The sequence below is a fragment of the Ovis aries genome, chromosome 3, assembly GCF_016772045.2.
Source record: "Ovis aries strain OAR_USU_Benz2616 breed Rambouillet chromosome 3, ARS-UI_Ramb_v3.0, whole genome shotgun sequence".
NCBI classification, from domain to species: Eukaryota; Metazoa; Chordata; class Mammalia; order Artiodactyla; family Bovidae; genus Ovis; species Ovis aries.
The window spans coordinates 5169647-5188496 of NC_056056.1; the positions used below are offsets into that span (position 1 = coordinate 5169647).

Here is an 18850-nt window from a genome sequence, read left to right on the forward strand (position 1 = left end):
CAAAGACCCGCAATTGTATAATTAGTTACAGTAGGACTGGGGCTGTAGAGGAGAACAGGCGTGAGGTCTTACTTGGGTCTTGGGGAACCTTCATGTTTCAGGGTGATCAGAGATGCTTCCCCAGGGATGCCCCCACGGACAGGCTGAAGCCTGTAGGATAAGCAGGAGCTGGCCTGCGTCACGAAGGGATGTCTGTGGTTGGAGTCAGAACAGCAGGGACAATCCAGAACCTGTGGTGCTGGCATTTCTTGCTAAGGTCTAAGTTGTCATAACACTGACAATTGACTCTCCATTTAACTCAAAGGCCCTCTCTCCCCATTTGCTGTAGGAACCACCTCCAGCCCAGGACTTGGCTGTTGGAGGACTGAGTTTCTCGAGGTCAAACAGATAACGCAAGTTTGTCCTTTCAAAACCAAGACCCCAGCTCTTCCTCGTTTCGCCTTCCCAGCGTTCCTTCTCCTCTCGTGTCTCTCTGGAGTCTGCTTTACCTCTTCAGATCCTCTTGGATCTCCCTGCTGAGCCCTCCAGCTTTCTCTCCAACAGCACACACAGACACACACACACACTCACTCACTCACTCAGTTTTTTGATTGAGGGAAAGAAAAAAGCCTTCTTCTCGCACTGACCTGGGGGGAACACTTCGGAATACCCCCAGTTCTGGTGACCTTTGATAGTTACCAACCAAAACGGTGCTTGTGTACCAGACTCGCCTTGAATAAGGTGAATATTTTGAAAGAAATATTTTCCTGACTGTATGAGCTAGGGGTAGATTTGACTACAAATAAATCCAAAATAATCCTGGCTTCAAGAGGTAGAACTTTATTTCTCCTTCACGCGTAAGAAGCCTAGCGATAGGCACTCCAAGGCCAGGGTGGCATCTTCACAGACTGGCCAGGATGTGGTCTCCTGCCCTGCTCTCTTACCATCATAACGCACGGACTCCACTTCCTGGTGCAGAATGGCTGTTCAGTCTCCATCGATCACAGCTACTAGCAAGGAGGAGAAGAGGATAGGCAGTCGGGCCTTCTCCGCTTGCTGGCCCTCACTCCAAGGCCTCACAGACTCTCACCTTTCATTGACCAGAGCTTAGTCACATGCCCGAGTGAAATTCTGTTAACAAAGAAGAGCAGATACTGTGGGACACCTGGCTGTCTCTGCCACACTGACATTTAAGATCAGCCATCACTTTTATTCCCTGTTCAGCCTATTTTAAAATGTTTTATTATGACAGAGTTTAGACATCTGCAAAAAGAGAGCAGTGTAATGAAGCCTCAGCACAGAGCTGCCACGGTTGGCCAGTCTTGTTCCTTCCAGACCTCTTCCTGCTCCTCTGGTTTATTTGGAAGCAAATTTGAGACATCCTAACATCCGTTCATCTGTAAATACCTTAACGCATAGCTTCAGGGCAAGGTACACTTTCTGCGAAGGGCCAGAGAGATGTTTTAGATTTCTGTGGCTATGGTTGGTTTCTGCTGCATATTGGCCTGTTGCATAGTCTTTGTTTTTTGTTTTAATTTCATTTTTTGAAACAAAGCATTTTTACCTTGAGAGCCTTACAGAAGTGTCAGGGGAGTGTGTAATTTCCTCGGTTCTGTCTCATCACAACAAACATTTGAAGCGATGGACGTTAAAGCCCTCGGTGCATCACAGCTCTCGGGCAGTGTTACAGATCCATGTTACAGCTCCGTTTTATTTAGAAAACAAAGGAAAATACATCCTCGAGGAGTGAGGGCATGCGGACCCAAAAGAGAAAAGAGAGAGAAAAAGGGTGTGCGTGCAGAGGAGACAACCCCCGCTCCTGCCCTTTGGATCCTCTTTTTATATGTTTTCTCCCTCCCCTGGGCCTGCCCTGTGTAAATTGGGCCAAGCAGGAGCCCTGTCCTACCTGAGGTCCTCACTCCAGTCCTCGGACGGACCTTCCTTTTTTCTATTTTCGCGGGCTTTTCCCTTCCTTGTCTTTTAGCCACCGCTGTTCTGGACTCCTTTGTCCTATGCTAACTACCTAACAGAAGCAAGCCCTTGGCTGGATTTGGCCTGCAGGGAGTAACTTGCTGTTTCTAAACAGTTTGTTTTTCAATTTCATATCCAAATAAATTCCACACACTGCTATTCATTAATAGGTGTCTAAAGTTCTCCCTTCTCTGTAGTTTTATCCTTGCAACTTATTTGTGTGTGTGTTTAAGGAAGGGTTGTTTCTCCTGAAAGTCTCCCACACTCTGCTTTTGCTGACCATATCTTTGCAGTATTATTCAACATGTTCCTCTGCCTCTTGAGGGCTTCCCTGAGGGCTCAGATGGTAAAGAACCTGCCTGCAGTGCAGGAGACCTGGGTTCGATCCCTGGATTGGACAGATCCCTAGAGAAGGGCATGGCTACCCACTCCAGTATTCTTGGCTGGAAAATCCCATGGACAGGGGAGCCTGACGAGCTACAGTCCATGGGGTCGCAGAGTCAGACACGACTGGGCGACTAACACTTTCACGTTTCTTTCTGTCCCTTGAATTTCCTGGAAAACTAGGCTGAATCAGATTCAAATTTGTGTATTTAGAAGAATGTTTCTTGGGTGCTGCCCTGCACTTCCTTCTAGAAGCATCTTTCCCTTTTTGATGCTAATAGCCGTTGATTATGATTGCTTAGATGGTTCATTCCTTGGGGTTGCTAAATGGCAGCATTCTAATTCTTCCTGCCTTCCCTTCCTCATTCCTTAGCGGGATTACTTTGAGAGAGACCTCCCCTTGTCAGTCATGGTGACGCTGTGTTATAATTCCCAGGGAAGAGGCAGGATCAATGCTCCGTTTCCTTCTTTACTTACGGGTTATCAGAATGAGTGTTTCTTAGCTTCCTCTAACATGACCTGTGGATTGAGATTTTTCTGGAACATTCTGAATGCAGGTGTATAAACACACAGTGTCCAGTCCATTGCACATAGGACCTGTAGTGATGTTCCCGTCCCATCTTTGAGCAGTGACAGCTTCTTCAGATTGTTTGCTGAGTTCATTTTGATGTGACCCCAGAAGTCTTTGATGGTTTTCTCACTTTGGGGTATGAAAAGATGTTCTGGGTTTATCTTGTAGTTACTTGTGTGTAAGTGTGGTATTAACTTTACTGAGACATAATGCCTCCACTGTTCACTTCACCCATTTAGAATGGACAGTGTAGTGATCTTTAGCATCTTCTCTGCATCGTGCAGCCAGCTCCACAGTTGATTTTAGACCATTTTCATAGCTTCAGAAAGGAACTCCATACCCTTTGTACTGTCCCCAGACCCTGCCCTTGTTCTCTCCATCCCCCAGCCTTTGGTAACTGTTAGTCTGCTTTCTGTCTCTGTACATTTGCCTCTTCTGAACACTCTACACGTGTAAATGGACTCATGTACTATACCGTCTGGCCTTTTGTGATTGGTCCTGTCACTTAACATCATACTTTTGAAGTTCATCCATGCTGTGGCGTGTATCAGTACTTTATCTCTTTATTGCCAGACTATACTCCATTGCATGGATATACCGCATATTATTTATTCATGGACATATGGACATCTCAGCTGTTTCTACCTTTTGTCAGTTTGGGGTAATGCTGCTGCTGCAAACACTCAGGTATTTTCTGTGGGTTGTTGTTGTTGCTCCCTCGTGTCTGACTCTCTGTCTGGATGTATGTTTTCATCTGTCTTGGGTATACGCCTAAGACTGCAGGTGCTGGGCCATGTAGTGACTCTGTGTGTGATCTCGTAACAGACCACTATACTGACCTCTAAAGCAGACCTACCTCTGTGTGTCACCACCAGCGATACACGAGGGTTCCAGTTTCTCCGTGTCCTTACCAACACGTGTCACCATTGGCTTCTTTGATACAACTGCCTAGTGGGTTTGCAGCAGTACCTCACTGTGCTTTTGATTTTCATTTCCCTGATGGCTGATGATGCTGAACATCTTTTCCTGTGCTTACTGGCCTTTAGAAAAACATTTATTCAGTTCTTTTGTTTATTTTTAAATTGTGTTATTCATCTTTTTAAATTATCATTATTATTGAGTTGTAATCACCTAGTACATTTCTTCCCACTGACCTGGCATCAGCCAGATTCCTTTAGGGAGCTCTGGTCCCTTTTCTCGGGGAATGGTGTTCAGAGACCTCACTCCACAGTTCCTGGTTGCTCCTAACTGGCCACGTGCTAGTTTCTTTAAGAGAAAACATGCCCTGAGTTTATTCTGGAAGTTCCAGTTCACTAGACCGCTGGAGTTTTAACTTAGCCTCATCAAGCTTATATCTTAATTTCTTTCCTCCCACCCTGAAAAATCTGAGTTTTCAAAAATATCAACGTAATGACTCATTTGTCTTTTTCAGGATGCAAACACAGTAAGTAGACTCAGGGTAACAGCAACCTCCTCCATCAGCATGAGTATTAGAAATTATTAAAGATATGTCAGAGTTATTTTTGACCTTCAGGTTATCCATCATTTTGCAGTTATTTGAAATAGTTCTTCTTTGTGTGGCCACATGGCTGCATGGTCCGTCCTAGGCACCTTCTATTTGTGTACTTCCTGTGTGCAGTGTTCTCAGTATTCATTGCTTTACAGAAGCGGAGAAAGAGAGGGAAGGGGAAGGAGGAAGACGACAGGGTATGTACAGAAGGAAACTGCTGCGTAGGAACTGTGTTGGATGCACTTTCATAAGTCAGGAAAGGCATCATGCTTTTTCAGGTTCATACATTCTGGGATTGGGGGTGTTCTGTTGGTATGTTTTTTAAATTACAGGGTGTCTTAAAGTAAGATAAGCCCTCCCCAGTCCACTTTGCGAGCAGTTCACCGAGTGTTTTTTCTAGTAGACCTGCTGACATGCGGCCTGCACTGAACATTGGCTGCTGCTTCCTTCTCACGGGTGTTGGGTGTAGAAGGGCTTCCTGCCCAGCTAGAAGTTGCGGCGGCGGCAGCTCCTCTGGGGCTGTGATACGTTCTGCTTAGTTAGAGTCAGGGGAAGGGCTCTCAGGGATAGAGGAAGCTTGCTCAGGGCCTTTGTGGGGTGACTCCTGAAAGCTTTATTGAAGACACAAGCGCTCAGTTTCTCAGTTACGCCCCTTCCCCATGCCGGCCTGGCCCCGCCTCTGGCCTGATGGAAGCTGAGCTCTCCTCGGGCTGCCTTGTGTTGAAGCTGCTGTGAACTCCAGAAGCAGCCTTCAGGAGTCCCCCGCCAGCCCACTGCCCGCAAGCACCTTGCCTGCTCAGCACCCTGCCTCGTCCTGAGCATGGACGGGAAGGAAGACACTTCCTCTGTTCTGTTGCTGCCTCGCCACCACTTAGGAGGGGGGCAAGGAAAGTCCCTTTTTGTCACCATGAAAGTCACACAGGGGCTGCACCAGCCTGTGATGGCATTGTACCTCTAGATACAGGAAGCTCCCCAGTGGCCGGTGTCCAGCGGACAGCTCGCCAGTAGAGGGGCTGTGTTGTGGCCGTAAGCTCAGGGCCCAGAGGAGACAGAGGATAGACGTTGACAGGTCGGGACACTGCCTGAGCAGAGCAGCAGGCCCCCAGCTGCAGAGGAGGGCGCTTGCCAGCTACAGCGTGTTTTCTCCCCATGTGAGCCTGGAGGGCTTGGCCTCCCCACGCACAGCCTGCGTGCCCTCTGCCGGGCAGGGACCAAGAAGGTGAGAACAGAGAGGAGTGTGTCTTACCTGAGTCCCGAACTGTGCTTTGACTGGAAGAGGGTCATTTCAGATGGAAGCGTCTCTGTGATCACTCAGTATGAATAAAATAAACATAGAAATGAAGCATTATGTATTTAGAAAGAGACTTTTCCAAATACCTTTCTGGCTTTTGGAAACTGCTTTTCCATGAACCGGCAGTTGTCTGATGCACATCCACCAGCTCTGGACCCAGTCTCGGTCATCTCTCAGTCTTTCCTAACCTGTGTATAGGAGGACCGGAACGTGTGACGTCCTCCCAGAAATCTGGCTTCAGTGGAGGGCACAGGGCTTTCAGTGGGGTTGAGGGTGTTGGCCCGGTCGCCAAGGATGCACCCATCCTAAGAGCGCTCTTACTGCCTGTGAGCGTGAAGGCCTACTGGCCAGGCTGTCTGGGCTGGAGGGCATGGTCACCATGCCCCTCGCCTGCGGCTCTGGGCCTGGGCCCGGCGGGGTGGGGGCCGGGGGCGCCGGGCTCTGCCTTGGTCTGGAATGCGGGTGCACACTTGCACACGTGTGCTGTCTCCGGTGATTCTGTTGCCGTCGTTCATTCGTTGGCTTTGCACAGCTGCTTCTCCAGAAAGATGGCGTTCTAATTATAGTCGCTCAAGAATTAGTGGAATGTTCTCCTGCCTTGGCAGAGGCAAGTGTACACACTTCTCTGTCTTCCCTTGCCCTGCTCGTAAAGAGCACGAGCGTGAGTGTGGGGCTTCCAAGGACTCCCCCTGATGCTGCACCCCCAGGGTAAACTGCCTCCCCCATCCCTCTGCAGGTGACAGGATGCAGGGGGCTGCTCCCTCTTCTGATTGCGTCAGCTCTTGGCTCTGCACCGCGTCTGTAATCACCAGCCAGGTAGCTGTTCCTTCAGCGTGTGGGGGGTCCTGTTTAACTTGTAGATGGTGGTAAACGGCCAAGGGTGACCTTCTCCTCTCTTCTCCCAGTCCTTGATTGTGGGTGACCGCCACCCTCCTCATCTCTCCAGGAATAGGCATCGACTGTGACAGAGTGGGGTGACACTGACTCCAATTATGTGGAGTATGCCTGTTTTCTCTTTTAATTGGTATTTCAGAATTACTATATGTTCACTGTAGCAAATCAAGAAAAAGCAGAGAGGCAAAAGCAAGAAAATAAGGGGTGTTTCGTAGCCATCTTTTCTTCTATACATGTGTTCTTGGTTGTGTTTTGTTTCCAAAACATACTGTGTATACACCAGTGTGCCATCTGGTGGGTTCTTTTCCATTTAACATTGTATTGTCTTTTCACACTATCATATATTCTTGTTCTGAGTTTTCTTAATAGTAGTATAATGGTCCATTGTTTGATTCTATCATAATTTATGTAATCAGTACCTAGCTCAGTTCAGTCACTCAGTCGTATCCGACTCTTTGCGACCCCATGAACTGCAGCACACCAGGCCTCCCTGTCCATCACCAGCTCCCGGAGTTCACCCAAACCCATGTCCATTGAGTCGGTGATGCCATCCAACCATCTCATCCTCGGTCGTCCCCTTTTCCTCCTGCCCTCAATCTTTCCCATCATCAGGGTCTTTTCAAATGAGTCAGCTCTTCGCAGCAGGTGGCCAGAGTATTGGAGCTTCAGCTTCAACATCAGTCCTTCCAATGAACACCCAGGACTGATCTCCCTTAGGATGGACTGGTTGGATCTCCTTGCACTCCAAGGGACTGTCAAGAGTCTTCAACACCACAGTTCAAAAACATCAATCCTTCTGCGCTCAGCTTTCTTTATAGTCCAACTCTCATATCTATACATGACTACTGGAAAACCATAGCCTTGACTAGACGGACCTTTGTTGACAAAGTAATGTCTCTGCCTTTTAATATGCTGTCTAGGTTGGTCATAACTTTCCTTCCAAGGAGTAAGTGTCTTTTAATTTCATGGCTGCAGTCACCATCTGCAGTGATTTTGGAGCCCCCCAAAATAAAGTCAGGCACTGTTTCCACCATTTCCCCATCTATTTGCCATGAAGTGATGGGACCAGATGCCATGATCTTCGTTTTCTGAATGTTGAGCTTTAAGCCAACTTTTTCACTCTCCTCTTTCACTTTCATCAAGAGGCTCTTTAATTCTTCTTCACTTTCTGCCATAAGGGTGGTGTCATCCGCATATCTGAGATTATTGATATTTCTCCCAGAAATCTTGATTCTAGCTTGTGCTTCTTCTAGTCCAGTGTTTCTCTTGATCTACTCTGCATGTAAGTTAAATAAGCAGAGTGACAATATACAGCCTTGACGTACTCCTTTTCCTATTTGGAACCAGTCTGTTGTTCCATGTCCAGTTCTAACTGTTGCTTCCTGACCTGTATCAGTACCTAGTAGTGAATATTTAATTCTGGAATATTGACTAGTCTGATTTTATCTGTGACATAGAATGCTACAGTGACCATTCTTTGTGGCTTAATTTTTTTACATATCCATGTTATTTTCCTTGGGTTAAATTGTTATAAAATATATGCAGATATTTAAGGCTTTTGATGTGAACTGACAAGTGGTCATCTTTTAGAAAGACTCCCCAAATCATTGCTTCCCTCTATCATGGAAGTCTGAAAGTTTCTGCTTTTATTACCATCAGAACTAGAGAACTTCTAATGATTATTGACCATTGGTTTTTACATTTGTGAATTTCTTTGGTATTTTTTTTGGTGTGTTCACCTTTTTTCTAGTTTTTGTGTTTTTTCAAAGAACGCTTGTTCCATGAAGGAAATTAATACCATGAAAGGTATTAAGTCTTTGCCTTAGCATACTTGTTGAGGTTGGTGGGAAGGGTGTTTTTAGCTGGAGAAGCTTTGCAATCTGATCTAGGGGCACACTGCCATGGTGTCCCGCTTTCTCCCACTGCTGCCTCCTCTGTAATTTTAGAAATAGTTGTTCATGATGAAAGCCTGACCTTCTCATGAGACACAGGAAGGTCCTACCCAGGAGTGCATCAGCAGGAGAATGGATGAAGGAATTGGTTTATCCATACACTGGAATATAACTCAGCAACAGCAAGGATCACACAGAGACACAGCCATTCACACTGAGCAAAAGAAGACAGATGAACAGAGACAGAGAGTGGACTAGTGGCTGTGAGGGGCCCCTAGAGACGCAAAGCTTCTTTTGAAGTAACAATGAGCCCCGAAGTTGACTGTGTTGATGGTGCCCAACACTGTGGACAGACTGAAGACCACTGGATTGCATGCTTTGAATGGCTGGATTCTATGGCATAAAGCTGTTCAGAAAAAGAAGATAGACACAAAAGAGCGCATATTGTGTGGTTCCACTTATATCAAGTCCTGGGCAGAAGTGATCCAAGAAACAGAAGTGGGAAAGCAGTCAGTGGGGGAGGGGCAGATAGACTAGAGAGAGTGCTGGAAACATTTTGTTTGTTTGTTTTTTAATTATTTATTTGGCTGTGCTGGGTCTTAGTTGCGGCATGTGGGATCCAGTTCCCTGACCAGGGATCAGACCCTGATCCCCTGCATTGGGAGCACAGAGTCTTAGCCACTAGACCACCAGGGAAGTCTCTCATTCTGTATTTTTTGAGTGGGCCTTATATGGTATATGCAGCTATCAAAACTCTTCAAAGTCAGGGGAAATGCATTAGCATTGAAAGAAAACCAAGTAAACCCTAATTTTTTTTTTTCTCCTATTAAAAAAAACTTTTTTTTGAAAGTCATTTCTCTGCTAGGTGATAAGCCTTGAACTTTCTGTGCGGTGACAAAGATCCCCACCCTTCATCTCTGGATACCCACCGATGCTGCACCCACAGACAGCTCACTCTGGGAAACCACCTTACCCCAGACCTCAAGCTTGATCGTTAGTAGGCAGCGTCCTGGCTTCAGAGAATTCAGAGCAGGTCCTTCTCCACAAACCAACTGGGAGTCACTGCCAGGAGTTTGTGTGATGAAGTTAGTCATTCTGAGACAGTGGGCTGGTCATTTCTCCCTCCCAAGAGGAAGTATCTTTATGCATGCGAAACCTCTCTGCGCGCTGTGGAGGTGTTTTGGGCGGGTAGGGCATTGTTTTGGGAAGTCATGAAGGTTACCTGAGTCAAACAATACTCGCCCATAGGGTGAGTGGGGACTCCGGGTGGTGGAGGGCAGACAGCTGGCCACCTTGTCAGGATATTCAGCGTGAGGAGCGCTCCTCGTGTCTCACCTCGTTTCTCTTGTGTGGGGGTAGGAGCTGGTCAGACTCACCATCGAGAAGCAGGGGCATCCGTCTCCAACAAGTCCCGTGAAACCCAGCTCCCCAGCCTGCAAACCTGACAGGTGAGTGCTGACTAAGCCCTCCAGGGGTTGCGGTCTCGGTCGGTGGACACTTGAGAAAGAAGGGAGCCCCTGCCAGGCAGACCGTGTCCTGTGAGGCCTGTGGTCCCTTTTCAGTGGCCTCTGGGTAAGAGCCCAGATTACCGTGAAGTGTGCGTAGCTCGCACCCATCTTGAATGGTTGTCTGGTCTCAACACGGTCTTCTCTCAGGGCACCGTGTGATACGCAGGGTGACCCCACCTGCACTCTGCTTGGCCCGCTTCCTCCCGTAATGAGGAACAGCTTTGACAGATTGAGTCTTTAGGGGTTTGGCTTGAGAGCATTACTGAGGGTGATGTGGACAGTTTAAGGCCTTGCAATAATTTCTACTCGCAGCCCCTAGTGAAAAAAATGACACCTTCATTTGGGGCCATTTTCCAGCATCATGCAGTCCAGAGATCCCTCTCATAGATGAGGAGACCAAGGTGCAGACTCAGGGGCCATGGCCAAGCTTCTGTGGGTGATCGAACTGGACTTGAAACCCCATCTTTGCCATGGAGCCCTGGGCATAGTGTTGGCTCTGTGTCCTGGGCCCCTTGGACACTTCCCTGCCCCGGTCACATCCTGACACTCTCAGGGTCTGTGCTTACCCTGGGGCCTTCTGTAACCCCGAGTTCTCCTCAACCCTCCAGCCAGTCTGAGCTCCCCCTGACGGATCGAGAGATGGAGATACTAAACAAGACAACCGGCCTGTCACAGTCAACCGAGGGGCTCCCAGACTCTATGGATGAAGAGGTTGCACCCCCCAAGCCCCCTTTACCTGGCATTAGGGTGGTTGATAACAGGTACCTTCTATTTTCCTAGCTCTCTCATCTATTTCTGTTGTAATTTCACAAATGGATGGTGCCAGCCAAAAAGAAGATGGTGCCATTAGGGGAAGAACTTACTCTTCAGGCACGTTGGTGGTTTGACCTTCCTCGGGACGCTGCCTCCAGAGGACAGGAGTCTGGCCCGGTGCTGGCCCCTCGCCCTCCCCTGCCCCCTCGCCCTCCCCTGCCCCCTCGCCCTGAGAACTCCCAGCCGCTGGCTTTTAGTCCTAGCCAAGCAGAACCTGGTACCGTTTGTCATGAAAGGAAAGAGCAGGGACTTTCAGACGCTAGGCTTTTGGCAGAAGGGGAGTGGGGTGGGAGCTGAAAGGGTGGAAAGTAGGACCAGTGTCTAACAATGAAGAGCCTCCCACCCCACACCCTGGCGTCTGTATAAAGGCTTTTGTTCGGGTTGTCTGGTCTGATGGGCTCCTTGCTCTGTTTCAGTCCTCCACCAGCACTGCCCCCGAAGAAGAGACAGTCGGCTCCATCCCCCACCCGTGTGGCCGTCGTGGCCCCCATGAGTCGAGCCACCAGTGGCTCCAGTTTGCCTGTTGGAATTAATAGGCAGGTAATTAGCCCCATCCAGAAAGGCAGAGGTGGACTTCGGGTCTGGTGCATCGGTTCCTAAACTGAAAGAAGCCCAGTGGTCTTAAGTCCCTGTCTTTGGTCACAGGGAGGAGCTCTCTCCCTGGGCAGCCCCCGTTCCTGAGTGGTCCTTCCCTCTGCAGGCTGTGGTGGGGTTCCCTCCCAGGGTGGGGAGACGGGGCCCAGCCCAGGGCCTCCCTCGATCAGAGCACTCACTCCGAGCGCCTGTAGAGGCCCCTTGTCTCGGAGGCGCTGCGTACGTGGTGTTCACTGCCTGCAGCCAGTTTGTGCACGTCCCAGTATTTCCTTCGCCAAGTACACGCACCTGCTCCCTCCCCTGGGCTCAGCCGCCACCCCTCAGCAGTGACTTGGGCCTGTTCTCACTTTGCACACGAGGACTTTGACGTGGACTGTTACGCACAGAGACGGCTGTCGGGAGGCAGCCACTCATACAGCGGTGAGTCTCCCCGCCTGTCGCCCTGCAGCAGCATCGGCAAGCTCAGCAAGTCGGACGAGCAGCTGTCCTCTCTGGACAGGGACAGTGGGCAGTGCTCCCGGAACACAAGCTGTGAAACACTAGGTGAGCCATGGGCATGCATATCACCACCGCCAGCTTCACACTTCCTGGTGGCTCCTGTGAGGTCAGATGGTGAGGCCAGTCGCTGGCTTTGTTGACTTTAAGTTCATCAGGATCTGAGCCACGGTGTCCTCTTCTACAGAATGAGGATGCCAGAGTCTGTCTCCGAAGGGGGTTGAAAGTTTATTGCAGTAACACTGTGAGACCGCAGAGACATGGCAGCGGCCACTGTTGTTACAGTTGGTCCACCAGTGTGTCACTCGACTCCCTTTGCCCAAGGGGAGCCCACGTGCTCAGAGCTGTAAACGGAGGGGAGGGCCCGGGAAGCTTCTGCCAGAGGACGAAGGCGAGTGAGCAGCACGTGCTGACCTCGGGTGGTGGGGCCAGAGAGGGGTCCGCGGCAGCGTGGCAGAAGGCGTACAGGGCACTGAGCTGTTCATGTCCTGTGAACTAGACATTTCACTTCTGAGAGTTTTTATCTTAGGAACACAGTCAGAGGTTTATGGGAGGATTTCCGTGTAGAGACATTAATCTCAGTATCATGAAGAACCTTGGTAGCCTGGGAACAACCTGACCACTCAGTGCAGGAAATCAGCAGATTCCTGACACACCCCCTTGGAGAAATAGTATGCAGCTGTGCTAAAAACCAGTCTGAGTTAGCGACCAGTGGACCAAGCCAAGACTGCTTATATGGTGTTTTCTGAGTTCAAAAAACAGTATCCGGGGGGAAAAACTTTGCAGGTAATACATCTAGTGGTCAGCAGAGATTATAGTTAGGTTATGGGGCTGTGGGTGATTTTTGCTTTAGGCATAGTGTTTTTGGCCGTTTTCTACAGTGGCCATGCATGTTTTTCTCTTTTAGGTAAAACTTAAAAATCTGGGAAAGTGTGAAGAATAGGCTACACACCAGTCATACTCCCATCCAGTTTTACTTTTATAAGCAGTGGAAAAGTGTGTCCTATAAAGTAAAGCGGGAGTCTTTGTGGACGAGACGGGGGTGTGCCCCCTGAGCAGGACGGGTCAGGGAAGAGGAGGGGTCTTTGCTTCCTGCGGGGCCAGGGCTCACGGTGTGCTTCCCTTTTGTGTGGATGCAGATCATTACGATCCTGACTACGAGTTCCTTCAGCAAGACCTCTCCACCGCAGACCAGATACCTCAGCAAGTGGCCTGTAACCTCAGCCCGCTACCAGAGTCCCTGGGGGAGTCTGGGTCTCCATTTCTTGGCCATCCTCTCCAGTTGCCTCTGGGCAGCTGTCCCCAGCCAGATGGGTCCTCAGCCCCCGGGCAGCAGACAGACGTGCCGCCAGCCCTGCCCGAGAAGAAGCGCAGGAGTGCGGCCTCCCAGACCTTGGACAGCTCTGGCTGCCGGGCGTCCTACGAGCGACACCCCTCGCAGTACGACAACATCTCCGAGGACGACCTGCAGAACCCAGCCTCCGTCCAGTCCATCCCCTTCACGCCCTTCGCTGCTATTCTTCCCTTTCAGCAAGGAGGTTCCTCAGCCTCTGTCGACTTCGTGGGTGATTTCACTGTTTCTGAATCAACGGGTGACCCAGAAAAACCGCCGCCTCTCCCCGAGAAGAAAAACAAGCACAGTAAGCTTTTGTTATGCTGTTGTGGGGTCAGGCCTTTTGTGCCCTAAGGTGGTGTTAGGTTTATTGAAACGGGAATTCAGAGTCAAACCAGTGGCCTCATCGTTTCTGAAAAGCAGACCCACACGTACAGGGACGCCTCCGGGAGCCTTGTGTTGTCAGTCCTGGGGGTCGTTCTTAAAGCCTGGTGAGCTGACCTCTCCTCACGGTCTCAGCAGAACCTCAGGCCTGGTCTCCACAGAGTGTTTGGCCTCTCGTATGGTAGTCAGCTGACCTGGCCTGAACATGTGGTGACCAAGAAAAACGGACCACAGTCTCAGGGCAGCATCACGGCAAAGCAGGGCAGACACCATCCCAGGGCCTTTCTGAGGCCTCCTGGCAGTACGCAGGAGTCGTTAGAGAGAAGCCCCTGGTCCCACTCTGTCTTCTGCTCACAGACCCTGAAGTATCACGGGATGACTCGAGTCTAGGGTTGCTGCTTGGACCAGAGGCCCTGATACCTGATGTGATCAGGGCCTGGGGGTAGAGCCGAACTTAGGGGGCTTTATATTCTGAGTGTTTCCTAAGTGTGAGTTGGCCATCCAGTTCCCAAGATGCATTGTGTGGAATTTGCTTTTCTGGTCGCTCCCCGACTGCTGCACGTGGCCTGGCTCTCTGCCCACCCTGTCCCCATGTCACCTGCAGGGTTCTGCCTTGTTTTCCATGGGCAGACTGGCTGCCACAATCTCTCTGTGTGCAGCCTCGTCAGCCCACCACCCAGGATGCCCTGGCCTTGGTGGGAGCGTCCGGCAGGAGACTGCTGTGACCTGGACGTGGAGCCCACGCTCCAACCCTAGACGAGCGTGTGTGCTTGGCCCATGCCCAGAAGGGTGCCCGCCTAGTGACCGCCCTGGATGCCCCCAGCTCGGGTAGTGGCCTCAGTGTGAAGGGAAAGGCAGCTCCGCAGGGCTGAGGGTGTCATTCCCGTCTGTCATGGAAGTTCCCTCACAGGAAGCCAGGGCATGGAGGAAGCTGCAGACAGAGGTGCCAGGGGCGTTTCCTTCTGCGCCCCTCCAGCTAGCCTGAAAGTCTGGTTTAGCTCTCCAGTTAAGTCAACTTTCTGGTCATTTGAAAGCACTAAGACTGTCCTGCAAACTTGTCTTTGCCTCGGTCTTAATGTTGGAACCCAGGGTTCTTTTGGCGCCGAGCTGTGACCAAGGGGGATGCTCCCGCTCCAGACCGACACGGCTGTGTCCGCCGTGCCCCCGCCCCTGGGCTCCTCAGCTTCCGAGCCGGCCTCCTTTCCTCTCTGGCCCCACCACCCCTTCGCTCCCTCCTGGGGCATGCACGGTCACACTGAGTAGGCCAGTACTTACTCCTGACGAAAGCACCTTACCCACTGAGCACACGTGTGTACAGAGGCCGCTGACACCCAGAGCTCCCACCACCCTCTGGAGGAGAGGAGTGCGGGGGTTGGGTCCACACCAGTAGATTGGTGTTAGCAAGAGGGCTTCTACTCCGGGCCACCCCTCCCTGCTTCGTAAGGCCCCCAAGTTCAGTCAGCTCCAGCAGTCACTTCGTCAGAACCCTCTAGGGTCTTCAGGAAGGTCTGGCTCTGAAGATGGGGCTGGTCCCTCACCGCCGGAAATGAGAAGTAAAGTCTATTCTGATGCCCCCACGTGGGGTGAGGGAGTACACTCCACATGGACGTCCCCGCGCGAGACTGAGGGAGTGTGGTCCACATGGACGCCCCACGTGAGGAGACGGAGTGCTGGCCACACGGATGCCCCGTGTGAGACGGGGAGTGTGGGCCACACGGACGCCCCACGTGAGACGGAGTGTGGGCCACACGGACGCCCTGCTTGAGGAGAGGGACGCGGTCCACACGGACGCCCTGCATCAGACTGAGGGATGCGGGCCACACGGATGCCCCGTGTGAGGAGAGGGATGCGGGCCACATGGATGCCCCGCTTGAGAAGAGGGAGTGTGGTCCACATGGACGCCCCACGTGAGGAGACAGAGTGCTGGTCACATGGATGCCCCGCGTGAGACAGGGAGTGCGGGCCACACGGATGCCCCGCGTGAGGAGAGGGATGCGGGCCACATGGACGCCCCACGTGAGGAGACGGAGTGCTGGCCACACGGATGCCCCACGTGAGACAGGGAGTGCGGGCCACACGGATGCCCCACGTGAGGAGAGGGCTCCGGCGGTGGCACCACGTGGGTCCAGCAGGAAGGAGCCAGCGGCTCTGCTGTGAGGCTGCGTGGTGAGCGCAGGGCCAGGCCTCGTTGCCTGAGGGGCTTCTAGAGAGGAGAGGGTCTGTCTGCCCCGCCTGAGCACTTCTGCCTCAGGGTCCATCCCTCTGGAAGAGGAGCTTCCCGACAGCCTCTGTTGGGAGGGAGAGCAGCATTCGGTGGCCAGAGCGTCTTGCCTACCCTCAGGGCCTCCTCAAGACCCACGGGGGCTGCAGCCGCTTCAGTGCGACAGGGCGGGTGCCGGGCCATGGCTTCTATTCGCTCGCTGGTTCTGTGAAGCGGTGTGCGAGGCTCCGGTAATAGAGCAGCCACCGGGAGGCACAGGGTCCCTGTCCTTGGGCAGCAGCTTCCGCCCTCAAGCGAGAAGCAGTCCCCACCCCCATGGAGTCTTTCATCCGAACAGCCTCAGCACCCCCCAAACTGTCTTCTCTCGGCTTCTCCAGACAGGCTTCTCAAGACAGGCAGCTCCTGGGGTGGGGTGGGGCGGGGCCCGGCCCTCCCGTGCTTCAGGCCCCTTCCTTGCCCAGTTAACACAGCCCCGCCCGTGCAGGCCCCCACTGTCCGCAGAGCACTGCCCTGCAGACCCTGGTCCCAGCCTGGAGCTCTGCCCCTCCTGGAAGACTCTTCCGCCCATCCTCACCATGTTCTGGAGAAGCCCCCTCGCCTTCCTGTTTCGCTGTTCTCTGTGGGACACCCCCACCTCGGCCTGTTTTCTGTCTCTCTGGGGAGGGGGTCAGCCCCCACATGTGAAAGAGCCATTGCTGGCCCCTGTGGAGTGCCAGCACCTCGGTCAGCTCCTGGCGCGTCGCAGATGCTCAGTGACGATCAGATGAATGTGAGAAACCCAGCTAGCTCATGAGGAGCCATGAGAAGGGCCCAGAAGGGACGGAGCGCAGGGCTGAGAGGGGCTCCTGGGGCAGGGACACGGGTGAGGGGCCTCGGTGAACGCCAGTTCATTGGGGCCTGAGTCGCTCAGGCGGGAGCATCGGGCTCTCAGGGCTGCAGGAAGAGCGGCCGCAACAGACGTGCGGAAAGCCCCAGGGACGGTCCAGGAGTTGAGACGGAGGCATGGGCAGGGGGCCCAGCAGCCTGCACCCCAGCCACGGCCCTGCCCTCGACAGGCTGGAAAACCCCGAGGGCTTCTCCGCCAGGAGTGGGTGCGCCCCTGCACTTCTCTAAACACAGGCTGTTTCCTAGCGCGATTCCAGGTTCACGGGCGGAGGGGAAAGGAAGGGGGTTCCCGCAGAGCCTGCCCCCCGCCCCACCCCCATGCCACCCTCTCCTCTAGAGGCCTCGTGACATGCGGGCGGCACCCAGGTCCGCGTGGCGGTCACGCAGACTGCCCCGGGCCCTCCCGCGGGCCGCTGCGGGGCGGGCTGCAGTCTGCGCGCCGCCTGCCCAGCGCGGTCCCTCTGTGCCCGCAGTGCTGGCCTACATGCAGCTGCTCGAGGACTACTCGGAGCCGCAGCCCTCCGTGTTCTACCAGACGCCCCAGAAGGAGCACGTGTACCAGCAGAAGAACAAGCTGCTCATGGAGGTGTATGGCTTCAACGACTCCCTCAGCGCCGGCGACGCCCCGCACGAGCTCGCCCCGCCCCCCGCCCTGCCCCCAAAGCAGCGGCAGCTGGTAGGTGGGGCCCACGAGTGGCCTGGGCCGCTGGGCCCGCTCTCCTGCTCACATCTCTCCCTGCAGGACTGGCTGCTCCTCCAGAGCAGGCCCCTGCAGCTGGCACTGGCTTGTACTCAGAATGTTTGCTTTCTCTGTAGACACTTTTCTCTCTCTCTCTTTTGTGGCTGCAATATAGACTTCCCCGAAAGGAGGGAGTCAATCAGAGCACAGGGCAGGGTCTGTGCGGGGCCATCTGTGGCCTCGATTTACATAGTGGGCCTCACTGCCCAACCCCTTGCACCCCCCAGCCAGGGCCGGCCCAGTGAGGACCAGCTCTGTGGGAGCAGGGTGGCTGACACAGAGCCGCTTTGTGTTTTAGGCCGGCACACCCTTCCTCCTTTAAAACCTCTCCTGCATAGGACTCCACGTAGGCAGCACAGAGGGGCCGTCAGGCTGTGGGCAGGCTGGAGAGACGCTGGGACCAGCGGGGGTCACTCGGGTACACCTCTCAACCCTCTTCTGTCCGCCACCAGCCTCCTAACCACAGGGGCTGCGGTCAGGCTCTAGAAGCGAAGCGCCCAGTCCAGCCAAGCTCTCGAGGAAGGGTGCCCCGGGAGGGCAGTGCATCAGAGCTGCACCTGCTCTTGCCCTCGTGTTGGCTGGTCCACTCGTCTCAACCAGAGAGGGCCGCCTTCATCCCCTGCGAGGGGACGCTGCCCTGGCTGATCTGGGAGGTAGATGGCCAGGCGGTGAAGGTCCTGAGGTCACTCCTGGAAGCTGCCTGGGCCTCAGCAGTCCTGCGACTGGGCCTTGAGCCCATGCACAGGGGGCTCTGGGGCAGGGGCAGCCTGTCTTGTGGAAGGCGGGCCAGGCTCAGGCTGGGGTCTGGGTTCCAGTCCTGCACTAACCAGCTGTGTCTCCCCAGCTGTGCTCAGGTCTCAGCTCTTCACCTGCCCTGCTCTCCCCACAGACAGCTGAATATGCCCGAATGTGAGTCTCTGTTGTTCACCGCAGACACATAGATGCCTGCCTCAGGGACCCCTGACCTAAAATGTTTAGTTAAACAGCTGGGCCAGTTTCATTGAGATCTGGTTTTCTCAGCCCCTCCTGCTGGGTGCACAGGTGCCCATTGCCCGGCCCTGGGTGTCCTCTGTGTCCCGTGGTGCCCACAGGAGCTGAGCCCTGAGGAGAGAACCCTGAGGGACGCGCTTGAATCCCAGCCCTGTGAGAGTCACATCACCTCACCTCGAGGCAGGGTGGCGGTCCAAGGGGCTCTCTAGGGAGAGGCTGCCAGGGAGCCCTGGAGGGTGGGCAAACATCCTGTGAACATCCCCTCCCCGTGGCCCCTGTCACCCCCACTTTAAGTAAAGTGAGGCTGAGAGAGCTGGAGAGACGGGCTCAAAGCCCACAGCAGAAGCGGAAGCCCAGACACGTGAGACACCCCGTGTGTGACTGCTGGGCGCCCCT

General features: G+C 53.2%; 1 protein-coding gene across 13 annotated transcripts in view; it reads left to right on the plus strand.

Annotated features, from left to right (window-relative positions):
- The window catches only part of RAPGEF1 (Rap guanine nucleotide exchange factor 1), a 136521-nt gene that overhangs the window by 82908 nt on the left and 34763 nt on the right, over positions 1-18850 (plus strand). For all 13 annotated transcript variants that reach the window (XM_027966247.3, XM_042248036.2, XM_027966252.3 and 10 more), the window contains 6 exons: positions 9852-9940; positions 10609-10761; positions 11230-11353; positions 11767-11950; positions 13042-13542; positions 17199-17401. In XM_027966247.3, the coding sequence (XP_027822048.1) occupies positions 9852-9940; positions 10609-10761; positions 11230-11353; positions 11767-11950; positions 13042-13542; positions 17199-17401 (1254 nt within the window). The remainder of the gene's footprint in view (positions 1-9851; positions 9941-10608; positions 10762-11229; positions 11354-11766; positions 11951-13041; positions 13543-17198; positions 17402-18850) is intronic.